Source organism: Ovis aries, chromosome 25, assembly GCF_016772045.2.
Source record: "Ovis aries strain OAR_USU_Benz2616 breed Rambouillet chromosome 25, ARS-UI_Ramb_v3.0, whole genome shotgun sequence".
Classification (NCBI taxonomy): Eukaryota; Metazoa; Chordata; class Mammalia; order Artiodactyla; family Bovidae; genus Ovis; species Ovis aries.
The window spans coordinates 43509145-43534069 of record NC_056078.1 but is presented as its reverse complement, the minus strand read 5'-3'; the positions used below and the strand labels follow the sequence as shown (position 1 = coordinate 43534069).

At 54.9% G+C, this 24925-nt stretch overlaps 1 protein-coding gene across 2 annotated transcripts; it reads left to right on the top strand.

Moving 5' to 3' along the window:
* Window positions 1–98: 98 nt before the first annotated feature.
* Window positions 99–23501, top strand: TMEM72 (transmembrane protein 72). 2 transcript variants are annotated; one of them, XM_027962273.2, is made up of 6 exons: window positions 99–194; window positions 337–477; window positions 17071–17137; window positions 18848–18919; window positions 20458–20597; window positions 21940–23501. In XM_027962273.2, exons 2-6 carry the CDS (start codon window positions 408–410, stop codon window positions 22416–22418), a joined length of 828 nt encoding a protein of 275 aa, XP_027818074.1. In that variant the 5' UTR covers window positions 99–194; window positions 337–407; the 3' UTR covers window positions 22419–23501. The 2 variants fall into 2 exon arrangements, with proteins under 2 accessions (XP_027818074.1, XP_042097052.1); XM_042241118.1 differs by having other exon boundaries at window positions 99–230.
* Window positions 23502–24925: the final 1424 nt, after the last annotated feature.

Below are 24925 nucleotides of genomic sequence, written 5' to 3'. Positions count from 1 at the left end.
CTGCTGCCCAGTAAGGAACAGCCTGGGCTGGCTCCCTGGCCGACTCCCTCCTCCCAGCCAGAAACAGTTAATTGCCAGCTCCAGGCTGCCTCCAGCCCAGCCCTAATCGGCCTGATCTCCAGCGGCCACACTGGGGCCGCGGCAGCTCCAGACCAGGCCCTGGCTGTGCTGAGCAGTGAGGGCATTCTTCCAAGGTAATGATTAAGCCGAGCACCTGGCAAGCTGGGAAGGTGAGCTCTATTCACACCTCGGCCAGGCTGAGGTGGCCTGGACTGGTTTGGGAAGGCAGGGTGCACAAGCCCAGAGCTGGCAGCCACAGCCTCCCACTGCACACAGGCAACCTGGAACCTCTCGGGCCAGAGCTTCTGCTGCCTGCCCTGCTGGGACCCTGCCTCGCCCCTGGCGCCATGAAGCAGCAGGTGTTCTGGATGGGGCTGGAATACACCTGTCGGCTCCTGGGCATCACCACCGCTGCAGGTAAGACCCTGCCTCCCAGCTCCAGCCCCCTGCACACTGGGCACAGCACACAGGGCTGCCCAAGGGGCGGGCGCCGGCCAGCGGGGGATGGGCGCCGGCCAGTGGGGGATGGGCGCCGGCCAGTGGGGGATGGGCAGAAACACCTGGCCACATCTTCACCTCCTGCCCCCAAACCCCGGAAACGCGGCTCTTCAGGGCAGTGGCAGACGCAGCGGGCTGAGCCTGGGGCTGGGACCCGGGGGCATGGTACAGAATCTCCGCTTGGCCACCCGCCATCCATGTGACTTTGGGAACCCTCAGCATTGACATCTGTGAAATGAGTTGAGGGGGCCACACCCCTTCCTGGGGACTGTTGTGAGGTGGATGGGGGAGACCTGAGGTGAAAGTGTAAAGGGCAAAGGTGAAAACCGGATTGCTCACTGGAGGGACATGGAAATGGCCAATGGAGGGCACCTTGTTTTATGCCAAACGCAGCCCACCTCACGGAGGACAGCCAGACTCAGAGGTCCCAGGCTTCCCTTAGAGCACCATGGGTTTGGGGAAGAAACAGTTCCCCGTGCTGGGCTGCTCTTCCCCCCCCAGCCCGGCTTGCTGGGAAGATGGGTGGTCACAGAAGCACCTGAGCAGCTGTGACTCCGCGCTCTGCCTGCTCACTTCCCCAGCTCACACCCGGTCCTGAGCCCGGTGCCCCCGGGGTGGTCAGGACCTTTGCTGGGAAAGTGAGCAACCAGCACTCTGAACCCTTAGCTCTGGGCCCCACTGAACTTTAAAGACCAGGAAGAGACACCCACTGCTGATCAAGTCTTGCCTTCCCACACTGCTCACAATCTCATGCATGCATCTTGGCAAATGGGAAATTGCCCCCAGCTGATCTCAAACAGTGCTAGTCCCCAGCCCTGTCACTCACCGATGCACGACCTGGGGAAAGCCACCTGGGTGCTCTGGGGTGGTGCTCTCTGGTCTTTATGATAAAGATAACTGGCCCTGCTGGCCAGGTGTTTTGGAAGGTCAAGGATGCAGGAACTGAGCATAGCTGAGTGGAACTGAGTGTGTAAGCCTCTTGAGAGAAGCCCTAGGACATACTTCAGAGCTCCACGGGGATCTGTGTCATTCCCAAGGTAATATGCTAGCAAACAGACTTTCCTCGCATGTAACCCTGAGTTAGCACAAGGAGGGCTGTCGTCAACGGTCTAATCCCACCCATCCTGTTACAAAACAGAGCACTGAAATTCAAATAGGGGTAGTGACCTTGCTCAAGGTCATGCTACAAATCAGGACAGCAGACCTGGAACCCTGATCCCTCGACTTTTTAAAAGGCCAGGACTCTGGCCAAAGAGCTCCTTCTTCCCAGGGCAAGAAGCCTCATGCCCCAGGGGCACTAGAGGGTCCAGAATCGCTCTGCTGAGGGTTCTGGGTAAATAACAAATGGAGGCCTCAGCTCCAACCTCTGCTGGAACCGCCATGTGGCTTGCACCTGGAGGAAAGAGCCCCAAGCCACCTTCCCATCCAGCCTTGGGGAGGGAGGTTAACCCGAAGGGTTTCTGTGTCTGGGGTCCTACCCTCTACCACTGCTGGTCTGGACTCCACCCCGCCATCCTCTAAGTCTTGGTTTCCTAATATGTAAAACGCACCCCTTTCATTTGTCAGAAATCACAGTGACACTTCTCCCTGTCATACTCTGCCTGGAGGGGAGGCCTGGCTCCGTTGGGAAGCTGTTTTAAGAGGTTTATAAACTTCTAATGGATTAGCTGCAGACAGTTTAAAGGTCTGATTTATCTCAGCCAGTGGAAGGGTCTGCAGCAACACACATATAGTGCCCCACACACACACACACCACACACACACACACACCACACACACCACACACACATACACACACCACACACACAAACACACCACACACACACACCACACACACACACACCACACACACACACACCACACACACACCACACACACATACCACACACACACACCACACACACCACACACACACACACCACACACATACACAAACTGCACCTCTGAACCACAACCCTCATCTCTTGCAGAAAGCCACCGTTGATGCAGAGGATGGGCCTCCTGCTTGGTTTTGATATAGGGACCAGGTTAAATATAGCACACCATATTGCTTTCTAATGTCCAGGTTTTCCAGGAATGGTGTTTTGGGGCTTTCTAGCATGCTAGGAGCAGGTGGGAAGCTAGAAAGAGGGGTGTTAGTCATCTTAGGAAAATCTCAAGTTTCTTTCAGCATCCCTGAACTGCTGGCCTATTTCCAATGTGTAAGGTCTGCAAATTCCTTATTCCCTTAAGCCTTTTTTTTTTTTTTCTTGAAATCCTCTGTTGAGAAGTCCAGGCCTTGTGAATAGGGGCATTGCTGCTAGAGGGGAAATCAGACTTGAGTCAGAGGCTGTCACTTTGCAGAAACCCTGGGAAACCTAAAGTAGCCCTGGTCCCCCTGTGCAGAGGAGCCTGAGTTTCCTAGAAACTGGGAAACGCACGTGAGCCAGGTCACCCGGAGTGCCACCTGCAGGGACCAGGCAGCTCCTGATCCAGCAACCCCTCCCCCGTCTCCCTCTCCCTCCGCAGAAGGACCTGGGGCTGTCGGCAGCTCGGAAGGTCCCCGGCCCTGGGGACACACCCCAGGGTGGCGAGCCCAGCGGCTGTGGCCAACGCATGCCTTGTGCAGGGGCTTCTTGGCTCAACTCGTCTCTTACTCCCCATTCAGCCCCTCCAAATGAAGCTCCACTAGGGTGTCCAGGGGTCCCACAGGCCACTGCTGTCCCACCCACAGCCAGCCCCACAGCACAAGTGCACACAAGTGCCACCGCCAAACAAGGGCACCCAGGCTTCACAGATTTCACCCCAGACAGAAGTATTTTAAAATCAGAAAATGAGACTGTTCTTGCCTTTGGATCCATCGTAAGTTTCCCAGATCATCACAGACCCCATTTACCATACACTTGGCTAGCATCTTTCACTGGTACCCCTTCCCTGGCCATGGAAGGCACCGGGAGTCCCTCCTTTGCTGAGATGTGGCACCAGACACACAGACACACATGTGACTGGGTGAGGCCACCCTGGTGGTCTAGAGCCCCCACCATTGGTCCCTCCGGACTGGGCACAGCCTCAGGCAGGCAGGGTCATGCCGAGAGTGGACAGAGTTCCACGGAGACAAAGGAAGGTTGGCCAAACACTTCCTAAATCGAAAGACTGGCCTTCTTTTATCTGCAATATTATGTGATCGATTTTACGGAACGAAAGATCCGTTTAATCCCATGGCACTTTACTTTCGAAAGTCTCACACACGTGCCTTCGTATAATTCCGCAGTGACCCTTTGGGCTTCTTGTGCCTGCTCCTCTATTGCCCTGCACCCTCTGCGTCCCCACTGGTAGCCGTCCGTTCGTTCTCTAGGTCTGTGAAGTCACGGGTGTCCATTCCAGCTGCTCGTGCTCTTTGAACGATTCCCAAGCGCGCTTTGACCAGCACCACCGTGACTCTCTCCAGCCACACTCACTCCTGCACCTCATCTGGACAGACAAATCTGCGCACATTTCCAGAGGGAAGGGTCACAGTAGGACCTCCCACGTATGTGTCCAGAGATACCGGGCTGACAACACACTCGGAAGTCAATTATTAATTAAAGTCACTGCCGCAGATGTGCCAGTGTCCAAGAGGACCAAGTGCTGAGCTAAACCTCATTTGACAAATGAGGAAGTGAAGGATTAGAATGTTCTGGTAGTTTGGGAGAGGTTAAACAGCCAGTGAACAGCAGGTTTGGTCTTCCCGGGTGGCGCAGCGGTCAAGAATCTGCCTGTAATTCAGGGAACATGGGTTTGATCCCTGGCTCAGGAAGATCCCCTGGAGGAGGGCACAACAACCCGCTCCAGTATTCTTGCCAGGAAAATCCTATGGACAGAGGAGCCTGGCGGGCTGCCGTCCACGTGGTTGCAAAGAGTCGGACACGACTTAGCAGCTGAGCACACTGCAAGGAGCAGGTCTGGTGCTGGGGGGCCAGTCTGCCCGTCACCGCGTGCTGATGCAGTGGAACAGAATGTCTGGAGCCCACCTAGGGTCCATTCAACTGGCAGACACTGACGGAGTCCCCACTTCGTGCAGCGTAGGCACGTGGATTAGGATGGTATGACCTCTAGCCTACAGAAGTGTGTCTGGGGGCTGTCGGCACACATCTCCCAAGAGGACACCACACGGCCAACAGGAAAATGAGCTGGCTTGAGACGAAGCCATTTTAAGCAAATCCTGCCTATCACAAATCAGTGTGGGATCAACCTGGGGTCACTTAGGAATTTTGTTTTGTTCCAGGTTCTTGACCCATTAACCTCTTCTCTGCATAAACGACAGAGCTGCATTCCTGACAGCCCCATGCCTTGCCCAGCCCACTCAAATGGAGACTTGGCTTATTAATATAGACCAGGATAAAGGAAGCATTTAAACCTAGATGTTCTCATTATTTTTTAAAGAGTACAGCAAATGCATAGTCTGACTTTAGTCCTATTTAAAGCCTTTGGAAGAAAAACAACTGATGCTTCTGGGACAGTCATCTTGGGCCCTTCACACTAATGTCCACCCTTGTTAAATGTATGTCCCTGTGACCTTCTCCTGCCACCTAGGGAAGCTTCATGCACTCCAGCAGTCTGCAGGTGGCTTTATTACCCAAGCAAGACCTTATTGTTCTCAGATCTTACAAGTGGATATAGACTGTTTTCCACTCTGTCCCAGGGAGCAAATGAAATAGTCCCATCTTTGTTCCACCCTCCTATCATTAAGTGAAAGTGAAGTTGCTCAGTCGTGTCCGACTCTTTGTGACCCCATGGACTGTAGCCTACCAGGCTTCTCCATCCATGGGATTTTCCAGGCAAGAATACTGGAGTGGGTTGCCATTTCCTTCTGCAGGAGATCTTCCTGACCCAGGGATTGAACCTGGGTCTCCCTCACTGCAGGCAGACGCTTTATCGTCTGAGCCAGCAGGGAAGATGCTCCTACCATTGGGAGATGATAAATCTGGTCCAAGCATTTCTCTCTCTATTTCTTTATGCCTGTGACTTCCTTGTTAGGGGCTTCCCTGGTGGCTCAGACAGTAAAGAATCCTCCTGCAAAGCAGGAGGCCCAGGCTCGATCCCCGAGTTGGGAAGATTCCCTGGAGAGGGGAATGGTTACCCACTGCAGTATTCTTGCCTGGAGAATTCCATGGACGGAGAGGAGCCTGGTGGGCTACAGTCCATGGGGTCACAGAGAATCAGACACAGCTGAGCAATGGACACTTTCACTTCGCTCTCCTCCTTCTTAGAGTTAGAACAAACGTCTAGACGTCCACCTAAGACTCATTTATCTGGAAAATATTGGCGGAGTTCCCACTTTGCACAATGTGGACACAGATTAGAATGGTATGACCTCTAACCTAGAGACGGGTATGATCTGACCGGGGAGACAAGCTAGCAAATGCATGCCCCAGTGCCTGGCTCTGAAGCACAGTATTTGGGAGGGCGAATCTGTGTCCCTCTCTACCACTTACTAGACATGTGACTTTAGGCATGTCACCTACTCATTTTAAATGTCAGTTTTCTCATCTATGAAGTAAGGATAACAATTCATCTGCCTTCTGGGGTCATGAGCATCCAATGACGAAATCAGCAAACGTCGTGGCATGTAGATTCCCGCTCAGCACTGTCTGATTCTAGAGGAGTGTGCAGGACAGATGGACGGCACTGTGTGAGCTGTGGGATCTCCTTGCAGGATGGAAAAGGAAGATCAGAGGAAAGGAACACGTTAACATATGATCCTTGAGGCTAGAAAGGAAAAGGGGGCGATACCGTGAAAGCTCTTACCCTGAGTCATATTTTTCTTCACATTTTGAGCTTGGGCCGTTGAGATCACGCCACAGGACGCTGATTATTCCTACACCACGTGTAGTGATGAAACCAGAGGAAAGATGGTAGCCGCATTATATTTTCCGTGGGCTAACAGTTATTTTGAGAATTGTCTTTAGTCTGTGCAGCCAACTGAAGAGAATTGCCATCAAGAAGGAAGGCAGAAACAAACGGCTAATGCGGGGCTGTCCCCCGAGCCTTCCTAGCTTGCCACAGGCCTGGGTAAAGATCTGATAAAGAGACATGGTATGTGCAGCAAAAGCAGAGAGCAACTGGAGGCATAGTCAGTGTTTCCTAAGGCCAGGAAAGCTGCCATATGGAAGGTGAGTGAGCACATACATTCTGTTTGAATACAAGAAAGCATGAGAATCAAATACTTGAGCCAAATACTTTGACTTGAAGCCAAGATCTAGAAGAAGTTTCTTCTGTGGGTTTCTGCAAGAAGGATGCCATTCTGCATCCAGGTCAATATCAGCAGCAGCAGCAGCGAAAGTCTGTAGGGCCTCTCCATGTAAACGACGTCACCAGCAAAAGGCAGTATTGTCCCGGGTGGTTTCTTAATCTTGACTCTTATAACCCTAAAGGAAGAGCTAATACTCTGCTACGTAGCCGTTCCAGAAATTTGAAAAGGAGGAGATGGTTCACAAGGCACTCTATGAACTAGCATTGTTGGGTTATCAAAACTAGACAAAGAAATCACAAGACCGCTGGTGAGCCAGTGGTTAAGACTCTGTGTCCAGTGCAGGGGGCACGTGTTCAGTCCCTGACTGGGCGCATGCCACATGGTGTAGCCAAAAACAAAAAAATTTTTTAAGGGTACCCACAAAGAAATGATTCAAAATGGTTAGACATAAACATAAAAAAAGACTATAAAACTTCTAGACAATAGGATAAAACCTTAGTGATGTGTTAGGCAGAGATGTTTTTAGGTACAATATCAAAAGTCCAATTCACAGAAGAACAAATTGATAAACTGCATAACTTCAAACTTAAAAACATCCCTCTTGAAAGTGTAATGTTAAAAGAATGGAAAATAAATCAGCAGAGACACAATGATAAATAAGCACATGAAGAAACAGTCCACATCAGTAGTCATTTAGAAAACGCAAATCAAAACCACAGTGAGACACTACCACATACCTGTTGGAAAGGCTAAAATTAAAAAGACTCACTATACCAAATGCTGAAGGGTCGGCAAGGATGTGGAACTCTCATACACTACTGATGGCAATTTAAGATGGTATACTCACTACGGAAATGGTTTGGCAGTTTCTTTAAAAATTAAACATACACCTACCACATGATCCAGGCATTTTGCTTCTGGGTATTCATCCAAGAGAAAAGAAATCTGTGTTCATACAGAGATTGTACTTAAAGACTCATAATATCTTTATTTGTAATAGCCCAAACTAGGAACAACCCAAGTGCCCATCAACAGGTAAGCTACAAAGCAAAGCATATGTCCATACTACTCGGCAATAGAAAGGCATGGACGATTGATAACTATAATATGAATAAATCTCAGAATGATTATGATGAGTGAAAGCAGATAGCAAAGGAGTACATCTTGTATGATCCCGTTTGCATAAATGTCCATAAACTGCAAACTAATCTCGAGTGCCAGAAGACGGGCTGGCGGCTCCCGGGAGGGGACATGAGGGCGCCCAGGTGGCACCACGATGGAGAGCCCGCCTGCAAGTGCCGGGGACGGAGGAGGCACAGGCCTGACCCCTGGGTGAGGAAGATCCCCGAAGGAGAGCCCGGCAAGCCACTCCAGTGTTCTTGCCTGGGAAACCCCATGGGCAGAGGAGACGGAGGCAGGCTACGTCCCACAGGGTCCCAAAGGGTCAGACAGAGCTGAAGCGACTTGGCAAGAATGCACGCAGGGGAGTGGATACAAAGGTGGGAGGGTGGGGTTACAAGACACAAGGAAACTTTGGGGTGGTACATGTGTTCATTATCGTGAGTGGAGTAGTGGTTTCCCTGGTGTATACATATTTAATACTTAGCGAGTCGCACACTTAAACGCATGCGGCTCATTGCATGGCAACTATACCACAATAAAGCTGATTTCAGTAGTAGATACGTCAGCTATCTATGCCAAAACAATGCTGTTACTTCAAAACCTTAGACATACAGCCATAAGCTTTGTGCGTGTGTCTACAAGGCATGCAGAATCTTAGTCCTTGGACCCAAGATCAAACCCCCATCCCCTGCAGTGGCAGCACAGTCTGAACCACTGGACGGCAAGAGGCGTCCCCAGAAAGGAGCTGTCATTGTTCGCACATCTGGGCGAGTAGGCCAGGAGGCTCTGCTCACACAGACGAGTGCACTCACCTCTCTGAGGATCAGACAGCTGTTGGTCCATCTAGACTCGCCTTGGCTGGGGTGATAAGGCCCCTGGTGCTCCAGCAGGCTGGCATAGACACATGCCTACGATAACGGCAGGGACACGAGAGGGTAGGTCCGGTTCCCAAGTCCGGTTCACATCTGTGCTTGCCTGTTACCTGACAATCCTGCTGTCCAAAGCAAGTCACGGTGCTGAGCCCAGATTCAAGGGGTGAGGAGACAGACTTCTCTTTAGTGCAAGGGACTGCACTGGCATATAACAAAGGGTGTGGATACCAAGGGGATGAAGGCCGAGGAGGCATCACCGCAACCTGCCAAGGCACTTTGGCCAGTCTACAAGGCCAGACAAAACAGACCTCTTGGATGGTCCCCTACAGTCTAAGACACAGAATCGGGTGGAGAAAGAGGACTCTCTTGCTTTCAGAACATTCTGCCTAAGCAGGCATGTGAGTGCTGATGGAGGGCACGAAGAACCACCCTATACTCTAATCTCTTCTAACTGAACATCTAAAATTTTCTTCTGTAAAATCTTGGCCTCGTCTCATAGTGTGTCTGAACCCTGGTTCCTAGGTGTCCACTGAATGGCTCTCAACACCCGAGCAAACTTCCGTGCCATACTTCGAATCTGCCACAGCTCCTTCTGAGTTAAGAAGCTTGCAACTACTACCTTATTGTCTCATTGGATTCTTAGCAGCTAGTTCCTGCATCTCTGGGTTCTTAGAAATGGTGCAGACATAGCTTTCAGGTCTACAGTCAGCCGTGGCCCCTTCTGAACCATCCCCAGCCATTGTCATCAGACCAGCGTTTCCCTACCAGAGATGTCCCTGCAGACATTATGACCAGTAGGAGATACGCCATAGCTGTGGATGAAGAAAATCAATAAATACAACGTGGGGTGTTAAGAGCTACCTTCAGCAGCAGTGAGTACGACCTTCTCCCCCAGCTCCCCAGGCATCCAGGGCCAAAACTGGCGTGGAAAGTCAGTTCGCACGGCCTCTAGTGACCTCTGAGGAGTGTCCTACGTTCTCACCAGGACACTGCACTGCATGCGAATGAAAGTGCAAGTGTTACGCAGTCGTGTCCAAATCTTTGTGACCCCGCGGACTGCAGCTCACCAGGCTCCTCTGTCCACGGGATTCTCCGGGCAAGAATACTGGAGTGGGTTGCCTTTCCCTTCTCCAGAGGATCTTCCCAACCCAGGGACCAAGCCCAGGTCTCCTGCACTGGCAGGCAGGTCATTCACTGCCTGAGCCACCAGGGAGGCTTGCGCTGAATGCAAGACAGGTGTCAAAACTCAGCCCAGTGGCTGATAAGCTCCAACCAGCCGTGGCGCTGGCCCTGAAGCAGAGGAAGCAGGGGTCAGAATCTGTGGAGACAGCCTCTCAGCCATCAGCCGTAACCCCGACCCAGACAGGCCCCATCCTCAGGAGCACATGGATACTAGCAGGATACACAGAGAGGCTTACACATGAGGTGTAAAGGTAGATGGGGCTTTGGACCATTTACATCAGTTGAGACTGTAGAAGGGATCTGCGAGACAGGAAAATCAATGAACAACATTTGTATACAGAGAAGAGCTCTTGTGCCACAATAAAAACATGTATTAGTGGAAAGAAAGGATAAGAATAAACCCTCCCCTTCCCCCATGGCTACAGATGGGAATGCCCTGCCTCTCCTAATAATGCTATTAACCATCAACTACATTTGCACAACACTCTATAATTTACTAAGACTGAGGCTCATGGCCAGTTATGCATGTTTTATGATCCCCATTTTCTGGAATAGAGATGCAGACAAAGGAGCTGCCATTTGCGTGAGGAACCGGATCCTGCTTTTCTGATCAAGCCTCCCATTCTCTTTGCCGCAGCCCAGCACATCCACCCACACTTCTGTCCAACCACACTCTGGGACCAGAGCTTTGAGATGCCTGGAAATATGCTCTGCTGTGTGCCTGGCCCAGGCCTGCACTGCAGGTCTAGAATCTCTGATCCCTGCTAAGGCTGATTAGAACAAACAGCTCAGGACGGCAACTCAGAAGAAAGCCCTGGCCTCTGGGAGAAGAAAATGCTGTGGCTGGACACAGCTCAGACAAGAGGGAAAGCAATGAGAGGCCAGGGGATGAGGTGAGGAGGCCAGGCTTGCCCACAGATGTTGAGTATAGCAAGACTCCGGGAAAGATGCTTCCCCAGAGACTGTGAGGGGAAGGGAGATGGAGGGCTGGGACGGGCTGTGTCGGGGCGGGCTTGTAAGGTGGTTCTGTTGGGCTGGGACCAGGGCAAGAGGACCCTACAGGATGGGTGACCAGGAGGGATGGAAGGAGTCTAAGGCTGCTCAGTGGGCCCAGCACCCCTACCACCTATAGCACAAAGAACGATGCAGCTCAGAATCAAGGCTGGTCTGGGGCAATTTCTCTATAGAGACGTTATAATGAAGCCTTGATCCAGGAGACGTGATGGCCTTTATCCCCCACCTTCATCCTCACACCGTCAGCTCCTCTGTCCCCAGCCCCAGCTCATGGCGAAACGCCCAGCGTCACTTTATGGGGTGAGTGGCTGATGTAGGTTGGCCCATTTATGCAGAGCCCTGCAGAACCACGGAAGAGGAGATGGAAGCACAGTCCAGGAACAGCTGCCGGGAGATGCCGTGCAGCCTGGGCAGGCAGCGGCCAGGCAGAAGCAGGGGCAAGGCCACAAGCAGACAGATGGGTACAGAGGAAAGGAAAGACTTCACATCCATCAGCATTGCCACAAAGTCAGTGGTCTGCCTTTCAGAACATGAGCCCCAAAACTAGGAGAATCAAGCAGGGGAACCCTTGGCCCCAGTGTCAAAGGGCCTTTCAGGCCTCCCATGAGAGTTCTCTATGGATCTCTTGGCCTGAGGGGTCATGCTCCCAACTCCAGCCCCCTGCCCTCCTCCTCCAACCAAAGGCCATTCCCTCTGTCCCTGGGCTTGCGAAACTAGCATGCTTATTGTTGGTTGAGAGCCCTTGGAAGGGTGACCTCACTTCCCTTGCTCCAAAATGGGCTACCTGGAGGCTGGGAGAGCTGAACAGGCCAGAGTCAGAGGGAGGAAGGAACTCGTGTGTCTGGACCACCTGACATCTCTCAGCACAAAACGCATTATTTTCCCCAATCTAAGCAACAACTCTGGGAGATAGAACTAATTCTACACATTCCACACATGGCGAACCCAGATCAGATGGGCTAAGTGAGGGGTGAGGACATGCGTACTAAATCTCTTCAGTCTTGTCTGACTCTTTGTGACCCTATGGATCTGGCCCACCAGGCTCCTCTGTCCACGGGATTCTCCAGGCAAGAATACTGGAGAGGGTTGCCACGCCCTCCTCCAGGGGATCTTCCCAACCCAGGGATCAAACCTGCATCTCTTATGTCTCCTGCATTGCCAGGCGGGTTCTTTATCGCAAGCACCACCTGGGAAGCCCCATGGTTTAACTGCCGCTGCTGCTAAGTCACTTCAGTCTTGTCTGACTCTGTGTGACCCCATAGACGGCGGCCCACCAGGCTCCCCTGTCCCTGGGATTCTCCAGGCAAGAACACTGGAGTGGGTTGCCATTTCCTTCTCCATGGTTTAACTACTAATCCACAATTACCCACTCAGAACCAGGATTCCAACCCAACTCTTTTTCCTATTGTTATTCTCATTTTTAAATTTTCTTTTTCTCTTTTGGCCTCACCATGCAGCATGGCAGACCTTAGTTCTCCAACCAGTTCTCAAACCCACACCCCCTGCACTCGACGTGCAGAATCTTACCCACTAGGGTCCAGGGAAGTCCCTGTTATTCTCATTTTTTAAGCTACAAACAAGCACTGCCTCTAGAGTGTTCCTGAAATGCCCCTTTGACTACTGGGCTCTGTTTAAAGACATCAAAATAGCTCTCCATGCGCCAAAGGGGTGCAAGTTAGGGAAAGGGGCTGAGTTCCCGAGAACCTCTCCTGCCATCTGCTGGTCATCCGCCAGGAGCAGTGCAAGTGTGCAAAGAGCGCAGAGGTGGAGGAAGGCCCCGCCTCACCCCAGAGGTGAACAACCGTGAGAATTGCCGTGGGCAGAGGGTCCCTTCCCACAGACCCCGTGTGGAGGTCCTCACCTGGGCTGGGCTGTATTCTTGTGCCAGAAATTAGTGATCTCACTGAGCACCTGTGATGTGCTTGGCATTAATTAACTCACTGAGTCCTCAGAGAGATCAGCAGAACTATTAACTGGCAAATGGAAACTAAAGCGCAGGATCTGACTTAGACGTCCATGACTGGCTGGCTGATGGGCTGGTTTTACTTACACTCTACGCCTCCAGCACCTCTGACATAAAATGAGGGTAACATAGTACTCTCACATAAAACTCTTGTGAGGACTAAATAAGTTGTGTGGTACGCCAAGTCGCTTCAGTCGTGTCCGACTCTTTGTGACCCGATGGACCGCAGCCCGCCAGGCTCCTCTGTCCATGGGATTCTCCAGGCAAGAATCCTGGAGTGGGTTGCCATTCTCTTCTCCAGGGGATCTTCCTGACCTAGAGGCACTTGAGAAGCCCCTTAAATAAGTTAATAAATGCAAATGCCGAAAACAGGACAGAAAACATAGTGAAAACTAAATACATGAATATTCGCTGCATCTCACACACACACTGCATCACACACACACACTGCATCTCACACACACACTGCGTCACACACACACTGCGTCACACGCACACACACTGCGTCACACGCACACACACTGCGTCACACGCACACACACTGCGTCACACACACACTGCGTCACACGCACACACACTGCGTCACACACACACACACTGCGTCACACACACACATACTGCGTCACACACACACACTGCATCTCACACACACACTGCGTCACACGCACACACACTGCGTCACACACACACACTGCGTCACACACACACACACACTGCGTCACACGCACACACACTGCGTCACACACACACACACTGCGTCACACACACACACACACTGCGTCACACGCACACACACTGCGTCACACACACACTGCGTCACACACACACACTGCGTCACACGCACACACACTGCGTCACACGCACACACACTGCGTCACACACACTGCGTCACACACACACACTGCGTCACACGCACACACACTGCGTCACACGCACACACTGCGTCACACACACACTGCGTCACTCACACACACACTGCGTCACACGCACACACTGCGTCACACACACACTGCGTCACACGCACACACACTGCGTCACACACACACACATACTGCATCACACACACACACACTGCGTCACACACACACACACTGCGTCACACGCACACACACTGCGTCACACACACACTGCGTCACACACACACACTGCGTCACACGCACACACACTGCGTCACACACACACTGCGTCACACACACACACTGCGTCACACGCACACACACTGCGTCACACACACACTGCGTCACACACACACTGCGTCACACGCACACACACTGCGTCACTCACACACACACTGCGTCACACGCACACACACACTGCGTCACACACACACACTGCGTCACACGCACACACACTGCGTCACACACACACTGCGTCACACACACACACTGCGTCACACACACACACTGCGTCACACGCACACACACTGCGTCACTCACACACACACTGCGTCACACACACACACTGCGTCACACACACACACTGCGTCACACACACACACACACACTGCGTCACACGCACACACACTGCGTCACACACACACACTGCGTCACACGCACACACACTGCGTCACTCACACACACACTGCGTCACACGCACACACTGCGTCACACACACACTGCGTCACACACACACTGCGTCACACACACACACTGCGTCACACGCACACACACTGCGTCACTCACACACACACTGCGTCACACACACACTGCGTCACACACACACACTGCGTCACACACACACACTGCGTCACACGCACACACACTGCGTCACTCACACACACACTGCGTCACACGCACACACACTGCGTCACACACACACTGCGTCACACGCACACACACTGCGACACACACACACTGCGTCACACACACACACTGCGTCACACACACACTGCGTCACACGCACACACACTGCGTCACTCACACACACACTGCGTCACACGCACACACACTGCGTCACACACACTGCGTCACACACACACTGCGTCACACACACACACTGCGTCACACACACACACACTGCGTCACACACACACACACTGCGTCACACACACACACATACTGCATCACACGCACACACACTGCGTCACACACACACTGCGTCACACACACACACTGCGTCACACGCACACACACTGCGTCACACGCACACACTGCGTCACACGCACACACACTGCGTCACACACACACACTGCGTCACACACACACACACTGCATCTCACACACACACTGCGTCACACGCACACACACTGCGTCACACACACACACTGCGTCACACACACACACACTGCGTCACACACACACACTGCATCTCACACACACACTGCGTCACACACACACACACTGCGTCACACACACACACACACTGCGCCACACACACACACACACTGCGTCACACACACACACTGCGTCACACACACACACACACACTGCGTCTCACACACACACTGCGTCACACACACACACACTGCGTCACACACACACACAGGTCCACAGTGGAAACCAGGAAGTGGCCCTAGGCCTGGAGCTGGAATTCTCAATTTTGTTTCGTAGGTCCTTTACTTTCTAGGTGTGTCCTTGGGAGAACTACACGGTCACTGAGCCTCACCTCCACCCCTGTAGAAGGGGGCGTATAGAACTCCCTGAGTCCTGGGGCTGCTGGGAGGAGCCAGAACAAGTGCAAGCATTGTATGCGATCCGCTGAGTGCTCTGCAGGTTGTGTTAGCGCTGCAGAGGGGCAGGAAGCGTCAGGGTATCCCCGACTCTTAACCTGGGACAAGCCAGAAGTCAGTTACAACTTGACGAGGACAGAGGTGTGGTGTCCTCCACCACCGTGACCCCCAAGCACAGGGCGCGCTAGAACCCAGTCCCTAGGGATACACTGGTATCCCCTTCCTAGACGGGAGAGCTCTGTCCCCTTCTCCCTGAAGGCCTTCTGCATCCCACCGCGAGGTGAGGGGTGGAAGGGCTAGGGGCTGAGAGACAGAAGCCTGCGTGTGAAAAGTCAGAATTTCTGCCGTGGATCAAGAGCTCAGGCCGCCCTAGCGTGGGAGCTTACCCAGGGCATCCCCCAGGGAGAGGAAGAGGCGCCACTGCCCGGGGAAGCAGGCCCAGTGCAGCAGAGACGGGCGCCACCCGCCGGCAGCCAGGAGCGGCAGCCCGGCCCTCGCTCTCTGCGGGGCAGGCGAGGTGACGCCACAGTCTGGCAAATGCCAGTGTGGGCCCTCAGAGCCTGCAGAGAGAAACGCGGGGTGCCTGGGCTGTAACACAGGACGCACGGCCGTAACCAGGCAGGGCCAGGAAGAGGTCTGATCCGGGGTCACTGCGGCGGGAAGAACGTCTCCACACAACCTGCGCGCTGTCTGCGGCGAGCTTCCTTCTTGGGGCAGATGGGCTGGAGCCACGGCTGGCTGAGTGAAGCCGCGAGAGTGAGGAGACAGCCAGGACCCAGCAAGTCCACAGAGCTGGCTCTGAGATGGATTCATCGTGGACACATGGAAGCTCAAGTATTTGAGCACAAACACCGACTGCCAAGAAAGGATAGGAGGCGAGACAAGGCCGAGCCGCATCTTGTGTCTGAGCAAAACTCCAGGGGCTTCATCAGCACTGGGTCCAACACAGTGAGCCAAGAGTGTTCGATGCAGCCGCCGAGCCAGCAAGCGAAAACGAGGCCGTGAAAACAGCAAGAACAGCGATCCGGGCAAGGGAACGGGGTGGGGGCAGGCCCACAGCCGGGCACCGGGGCCCAGACTCACAGCACCCGTGCGCCTACAGGGTGGTGAAGGCCCCGGACGCCACTCCGCATGGAGGGCAGCTGAGGAGCCCGGGGCTCGCGGCCTGTCTGTGGGCTGTTTCAGGGGGCACTCGGGGTGGCGGCGTGGCCAGTGTGGAAGAGGACGGGCATCTCCTCTGGGGAGGCTGAATTAAAAGGCCTCTGGGCTTGTGCATAAATCCCCTCCTGTTCCCAGAGACCAACCCAGAAGTTTCCTTGCCCTCCTTCCCAGCCACAGCTCCCTGTGCCACACGGAGAAGAGACCCCCTGGCTCCCAGTGCCCGGGGGATGGCTGACTTCATGGCCAAGGAGCCTCCACAAGGCAGCGCCATGGCTGGAGGCCCTGGGCCCACACTTCCCTCCTCTTCCTCCTCCCTTAGTGCTGATCGGCGTGGGCACTGAGACCTTCCTCCGGGGACAGTTCAAAAGCCTGGCTTTCTACCTGCTGTGAGTGTGTGCACGGGCCCCTTCCTGCCAGTATGTTCTCGTCCAGCTCACCCCAGTCCTGCAGAGACTCACCTGCAGCACGTCCCACACCCCACACGAGCTCCATTCTGTACCAAAGGCGAAAGGAGTAGCGGGGGCTTCTGGAATATCCTCTTGTTTGGAAAAGACTTTAGACAGATCATCCAATAAACCAACCAATCAGCATTCCATCCATCCATACATCCACCCACCCTTCCACCTACCCATCCATCTAGTCACCCACCCACTCCTCCACATACCCATCCATCCATCCACCCACCCACTCCTCCACCTACCCATCCATACATCCATCTATCCATCTCATCAATCATTTCTTTATTCAGCAAACATTAAGCTCTTTTTTTAGAGAGATGGGAATCAGTTGAAAGGACTCTCTATTTGAGCTCCTCTACATGCCAAGCATAAAGTTAAATGTTAAATGTTGTACTTCATCAGAGTTTCAGGAGAAGTGCACATTATATAGTCTGTTTTGCAAATTAAAAGAACTCAGAGGGGTTAGCAGCTCAGCCCACATCACCAAGCCCAAGACCAGCAGGGCCCAGAGTCATCCACCTGGGTCCCTTGAGTCTCTCAACCTCTGTCTTTCTCTTCTGCCAGTTGCCTCTGCAAATGCCCCCTAGAGGGAAAAAAAAAACCTGTGCAGGGGTGAGGAGAGCCTGGGGTCCCTTCCCTGCCGGTTCTGACAACCCAGCTTCTCAGCAGGCCGTCTTGAGGGACCACCAATCTGCCTGCAGCACACCAGGCTGCGTCCTCCGTGCCCACCTGCTCCCACCCACACCTGCCCGCATCACTGTGCCCTGGTCTGTGTCCTAAGGAGCCCTCCCCAGCGCTGCTCCGCAGGGCAGCCTCCTCGATTTGCTGTTAATACATGGATCACACCCATCAGCTCCCAATCCCATTCTACCCTTCCGGCGCATCTCCACTCCACCGCTTCAGCCACTTAAAACTAGGTCCTTCTGACAATCTTCAATGGATCCCACAGCCTCCAGCCTACACTCCATTGTCATCCTCTGGCCTCTGCCTTCTTTCTTATCCCTCAGTTTATACCCCAGGAACTTCTGACTCTCTCAAACGCACCCATGTCACTGCCCCTCCAAGCCATTACTCCATTCTGTAGAGCACAAGAGAGCCTTCCCAGTCACTCCAGCATTCCCAGAGCCTGGCATTTTTCCCCTTATGCCTCCTGAGCCCAGGAGCCCCTGCCAGACAGAGTGGCTTTCCCTGGCTCCGAAGGCCCTCCCTGTCTCATGGAGCCTGTCCCTGGCCACTGCGCGCTGTCCTGGAGCCCAGAAGCAGGGCAGGCCTTCCTCCTGTCCACATGGCTGCCTCGCTCACCCACAGTCCTGGTGGCCCTGGGTGGATGGATATGCCTGCCAGTGTCCCAGCAGCAGTGTGGGGCCAAGGTAGTCGCGCCTGCCTTGGGCCTCACCGCCCTCTGGGCCCCAGCCTCCACCCCATGCCCACTGCTGAGGACCAGCCCAGCCCAGCCCAGCACAGGGCCTGGCATCCAGGCAGCTCCTGGCGGCTGTTGGCTGGATGGCAGGATCCGGTCAAGAACGTCCCAGTCCGTTGTTCAGCTATGCAGAGAAGCCCAGGAGGCCAGGGCGCTGTGAGAAAACTCCCAGGGAGCGTGAAGGGTGTGTCTGGCCTCCCTCACCTGTCTCCACACAGGTTTACAGGAGCCGCCGTCTCCGTGAGCGAAGGGGCCTACTTTGTGGCTCAGCTGCTGTCCGTCTGCTTCCAGTAAGTAGCCTCTGGAGCTCCCCCAACACCCCCAGACCCAAACACCCCAGACGCCTCCGCCCATGAGCACACGGCTGCGAAGTGTTCCGCTCCGGGAGCAGCGGTGCCTGGGTTCCCTCCCGACCCTGCAGTGAGCCCCGGCCCAGACTTAGGCTCAGGCTCATGGGGCTCAGTGGCCCCCTTCACCCTTCCCCCACCCAGGGAGTGGACTGACACCCATCAGGGCCTGACACCAACCAGACTCCACTTGCAGAGTCGTCCTCGTCCTCCGGAAACACCCAGTCACCGTACCCGCCATCTGAGTCAGCCACCAGGGGGCAGACCCCACAGAAGGCCAGCTTGGCGCATGCGGAGCTGGGATTGAGCACCGACTCTGCCTCCTGCCAGGACGCAGGGGCGGGTCCGGGCCTTGGCCTCCAGGCCCGTCTGTGGGGCAGGGCTGCAGACCCGGCAGGGTCTTGGGAGGCCGCGTGGCCACAGAGGGCTGTGCCTCTGCCCACTCGGGCTCAGCTCACAGAAGCTGTCGTTGGTGTGGCCGAGGTGTAGTGCTGGACCGCATCCCCAGAACCTACGCAGTTGTGTCCCTAGGCAGTCAGCGTGAAGAGTCAGACTTCAGATCCAGCTGTCCTGGCATCTCGCAAGGCCGCTGGCTGCCTCCCAGGGGCATTAGCTCTGAGGCAGAAGTCTTCCCCCATCTCTGAGGAACACCACTGCTAAGGGACCCTTGCAGCCTCTCAGGGCAGGAGAGGGTGCTGCCCGCACCCTAAAGGGGCATTCTGCCCTCTCTGGACTTCCTCCATTCCCACCCTGGGTTTGTAACAAATAATGACCACCAGGGGGCGCCAATGGACCGTGGCAGGAGGCTCTGGTCCCACATAACCCAGCCTTCCCATTCCTGCAAAGCAAGCCTGGGCTGTGTGCAAAGTCCGGCTTCAGGCCACTTCAGAGGGTGAAGGAGGAGGAACCAAACACAAAGACGAACTTCCTTTGCAACTTGGAGGAAGCATCCTCAAGGAAACCTGCGCAGCATCAGACCTCTACCAGGCCCGTGTGTGGTCCTTGCATGCCAGTTAACAGAGAAGCCCCTTTGAGCAGAGTGCAGCTGGATTCCAGCCCGGTTGCCCATGTGTCCAGTACAAAGCACAGCCCTCCAACTGTCGCAGCCGAGGGTCCGCTGTGCTGCACACCTTCCCCACCACACCAGGGGCTTCCCGAGGTGCCCCTGAGGCGCCTGCTCCTTCCCACCACCTGTGCAGCCTCCTGAGAGCATTTATCTTCCTCCCGCTAGACCAGACAGCTGTGGCTGCACGGCCTTTCAGAAAAACTGTTGGAGACCCTCTGGAGAGGCTCAGGCAAGGCCCCCTAACTGTGAAACCCACAGTGAGGAGTTCAGCTCCTCGGAGGAGTTCAACCAGGGGCCGCTGCAGAGAACACTGCTGTAATGGAACCCAATCCCAGACTCTGAGGGCTTTTTACATTGCGGGGACTTCTCCGGGCACCTCCCTACTTCCTGCCAATTCTGGACTTCCTCCCCGCAGGTGTCAGCCAGGGTCCCTGGCCTACAGAGCAAGAGAGAAGGCCCGCTGGCTGGGCTGCTTCCAGAGGTTCCTGGCCTACACGCTGCTCTCGGGGGCCTGCTTCCTCCACCCCGTCCTGGTCTGGCACGTGACCATCCCAGGTAGGAGCTCCAGGAGGTAGTGGAGGCAGGCAGACTCCGGCCAGGGGAGGGCTCTGAGCAGGAGGCTCTGAACCCCCTCTCACGGGCCTCCAGTGATGCTGCCCCTAGGGCCCCACTGGCCCCTTTCCTGGTGTAGATCGTCGGGATGAGGAACTGATCAAGAGACAAGAACGTCCCAGGAAACGCATTTTTCCTGTAAATGTCCAGAGGTTACACCCACAAAAGCAAACTGACCTTTTCTCCAATTCTTGTGTGCGATCTGAGCTTTCAGAGGGAGCGAGATGATCGCTTCTCCATCCAGACCCTTGCGTCTCCTTAGCCCCTACGCACTCAGGTCCAAACTCCTCAGTCTGGTTTGAAGGCACACTAAATGGGACCCCCAAAGGCCCTCAAACCCCTCCGCTTATCCCCCTCTACTCACCCTGCTAGCCAGCCCAGTTTTCTGACCTCAGAAGCCAGAAACGGATGCTTCTGCCTTCTGGGTTTCAGTGATGACTTTTTCTGCTGGGACGCTTCTCTCCCCTCCCTAGCTGTGAAAACTGCACCCCTCCTCAATACCCATCTAAAATGCCAGGAAGCTGACTGCCTTTGGAAACGAGGTTCAAAGGCAGAGCCGCGTCTCAGGGCCACTCCAGGCAGCCTTCAGTAGAGTCAGACTCAGCACTGCCAAGGTCAGACTGAGCCACAGCCTCCTACCTTTAGAGAGTGTGAGACTCACAGGAGGCTCCGGCCCTGGCAGGCAGGAGAGCCACCTTCACGCCTTCCTCTGGACAAGGACGGGCTCCCAGCAGGAGACAGAGGGGCCTCCACCTGGAGGCTGCGCGAGGGGCCAGGAGGGGCGGGAACACTGTGCCGGCTTGCACCCGAAGGGCTTTGCACCTTCCCGTGTGTTTGCTGGAGGCAGGTGGTGGTAAAGGAGGCTGTCCCCACTCCTGGGAATAGAAGGAAGCTCTGATCCAACCTGGAGTCCAGGGTTGCTGAAGGCGCTGCGGGTCCAGACACAGCAAGCCACCCCTGAGAGGGAGGCTGAGCACAGTGCAGGGAGGACAGGCAGGAACAGGACAAGGATCAGCTTCCTACACGAAGGGGGCCTCAGGCACAGGGCCTCCTGGCGAATGGTCGCCGTGAAGACCCCAGCACAGACGGGCCCGCTGACATCCCCTGCTGGCCAGGCAGCCGCCTGCCGCAGGGTCTGATATGGGTGTGTGAGGACAAGTTAGGTGTGTGGGCTGGAGCACTGGGGGCCTAAGGGTGGCTGCGCAGGCTGCCTGCGCGGGGACGGTGGGCATCTGGCTCTTCTCGAGGATGCGCCCAGCATCCTGACCTCCCAGATCTCTCCCAGGCTCTATGCTCATCATCACCGGTCTGGCCTACTTCCTGCTGAGCAAGCGGAAAAAGATCAAGGCTGCAGCAGAGGTGCCGGCCCCCCCGGAGCAGTACACAGACCCCTCCAGCAGCGTGGTGAGCACCACCGGCTCTGGGGACACCGAGCAGACCTACACCTTCCACGGAGCCCTCAGGGAGGGCCCTGGCTCCCTCTTCATCCACGTGAAGAGCATCCTGAAGGGGGCGAGGAAGCCCAGCGCCCTCCGGCGCCTGGACACCCCGACGGAGCTGCCTCTGGAGCCAGCTGGCTCGCTGGCCAAGAGGCAGCAGGGGCAGCTTGAGGACAGCGTGGTGAGAGCCAGCCCGGCCCTGGCTGAAGGCCCGGACGGTGGGGACAGCGAGCCGGAGGAGACCACCTCTGACACCGCCCCCATCATCCCGCCCCCGGAGGCCCCACTCTTCCTCTCTGCCCTCGCGAGCCCCGGCCTCTTCTGAGCTGCTCTTTCCGGGCTGGGGGATGCTCAGCAAGGAGTCTGCGTGGGTAGATGGTCCTGCCAGGAATTTCCTGGTGTCCAGGGCCCCTCAGGGGAGCTCAGAGTCTTCAAGGGCCAGCCCTTCAGGGATTTCCAGACATCCCCGTGGTGGCTGGGCCTCTGGGGCCACTGGGCAGCAAGACAGGTCCTGTGGAGACCACGAGGGTGCACAGATGACGCTCACGCTGCCTCGAGCCCTCACAGGTTCCTCCCTCCTGGACCCAGACCATAGAAGTCCTGGTGCTTCCCTGAAGGAGAGCATCACTCCCACTCACACAAGGCATCAGCCCAGAGGTCCCAGGGCTGCTTCGGCCCCTGACACCGGATCCTCACTCTGCACCGGCACGGCCCGTCTCCCCTCTGATGGCACATCTCACCTCTGCAGGCCCAGCAGTGCTCTGGCAACTTATGCATCTCAAAGGCAGGTGTTGACGACCGCCATGGTCTCGAACTCCAACTGAGAGTGTTCAGGATGGGAAGCGGGGAAGGAAGGCAAGGTGGCAAACCCCCAGGGCGGGAGCAGCGCTGAGCGGCAGGCCGCATTCTCTGCGTGCTCCGTGCTGGCGCCCGGCAGCAGAAGTCACAGAGCCGCTCAGGAGACAATGCAGCTCTGTGCTCACTGCAGGGGGAGCTGGGCTGGGAGACCGATGCTCATTCCAAAAGCATCGCTGAGGGCTCCCCGTATCCCCACCCCATGGGTTCTCAAGATTCCAGGCAGATGATGTAAACTAAGAGAGACTGTGAGCCGACAATCTTCAGCCATGAATGCCAGCAGACAGGACGAGGCGCCCGCCGTGTGCAGGGGCCACCCGGGCAGTGCCTTGCAGACTCACACAGCATGGAGACTGGCTCTGGCCTGCTGGGTGACTTAGGCAGCAGGAGAGGTGAGAAATGTATGTTTGTTCAAAATGGGAGAGAAGGAAGGAAGAGCAGGGGAAAGAGGGAAGAGAGGAGAGTGGGCAGGCGACAGCCCAGCTCTGCACCGCAGGGCCACAGAAGTGACAGTTAACCCAGAATGAGCAAATAAAGTTGAATCAAACATTCAGTGAAGGAAACTGCAATACATATTTCTGAAAAGTGTGCTGTGGTCCTTCAGGTGGTTGCAAGGCAGAACAGACACATTATTCTTCATCAGCAATCTTAATTAACCAGCAATTATATTATAAAGCTTCCCCATTCGAGTGTGTGAGCAAACACTAGGGTTCTGCAGAATAAACCTTAGAGCACATGCTTTGAGGTTTAGGCAAGAAACATGGGCTTATTCTTGCACACTTTTCCACATTCCCTACAAGTTATTTCACAAATGTACGGAAATAGCCAAGCAGGAGCTGGCATCAGTGTGGGGCCTAAACGCAGCAAGTGTCCCAAACAAGTAGACTCCTTCCTGGGATGCGAGGGGGAATAGTTCTTCTGTAAAACCAAGCGAGCAAGGATGCTCTCATGAGCCCTCAAAGGTGGAGGCTCCAGAGTTGTTTCTTTAGCCGCCGCCAGGGAGGAACTTCAGGAGTCACTGTCCGGGGAGAGTGAGTAATATGGATCGTGGGTATGTGTAGGCAGGGATTGTGCTGGATTCGTAATGGGCCAGGGGACTCAGGCTGGCCTGCTGAGCACCCAGGGAGCCCAAGTGGGAAGGAGTTAAGGGCCCCACCTGTCATGGGGGGCAGGGGCGGAGGTGATGGGCAGAGACACCCTCACTGCACAGGCCTCTAGGGAACACGACGCTCCTGCCCCGTTCTCAGCCCAAGTCAGCTGAGCTAGATCGGTGACCCGGTCTCAGTAAGCAGCTGGGAAGCACAATCTCAGAGCCTTCAGACCCCGCTAGTAAACAGCTCAGTTTATTAAGAGTTTCATAAACGTCTGCTACGGCATCGTCTGTGAGGTGGGCACTGGGAGTTCCGGGTGATATTCTGGAACCTCTAGGTTTCCTGGTGGGCTTCCCTGGTGACTCAGACAGTGTGCAGATTTGATTTCTGGGTCAGGAAGATCCCCTGGAGAGGGGAATGGCAACCCACTCCAGTGTTCTTGCCGGGAGAATTTCACGAACAGAGGAGCCTAGCAAGCTACAGTCCATGGGGTTGCAAAAGTCAGACATGACTGGGCAATAAACAGTAGCAGGCTAAGGCTTCCTGGTACCTGCTATCAGTACAGGGAATCTGCTGGGTATGGAGCATTAGAGGCTTAGGTGATTATGAACTTACCTAGGTTAACAAGGTAAAGCTCTTCAACACTCTTCTTGCTGACCCCACCTCACCCTCCAAAACAGGCTTGGATGAGGTCTTTCAATAGACCAGAGCCCTCATCTCTGTCAACGGACCAGGCAAGAAAGTAGCGCCTTCCTCAAAAGCAGGCAATCGCCACATCTCCATTTGATTCTCAGTCCAAAGCACGAAACCGCACCCTTGTCTACTGCTGTCCTTATGAAGATGTCCTGACGTCCATCCCACGGAGAGACAAGGACTAGCAGGGCTG

Excerpts from the sequence above, each read along its gene's own strand:
- TMEM72 (XM_027962273.2), top strand. The coding sequence starts at position 408 with ATGAAGCAGCAGGTGTTCTGGATGGGGCTGGAATACACCTGTCGGCTC. Across the intron at positions 17,138-18,847 it reads AGCCTGGCTTTCTACCTGCT|GTTTACAGGAGCCGCCGTCT; the intron begins GTGAGTGTGTGC and ends GTCTCCACACAG. Across the intron at positions 20,598-21,939 it reads CTGGCACGTGACCATCCCAG|GCTCTATGCTCATCATCACC; the intron begins GTAGGAGCTCCA and ends GATCTCTCCCAG.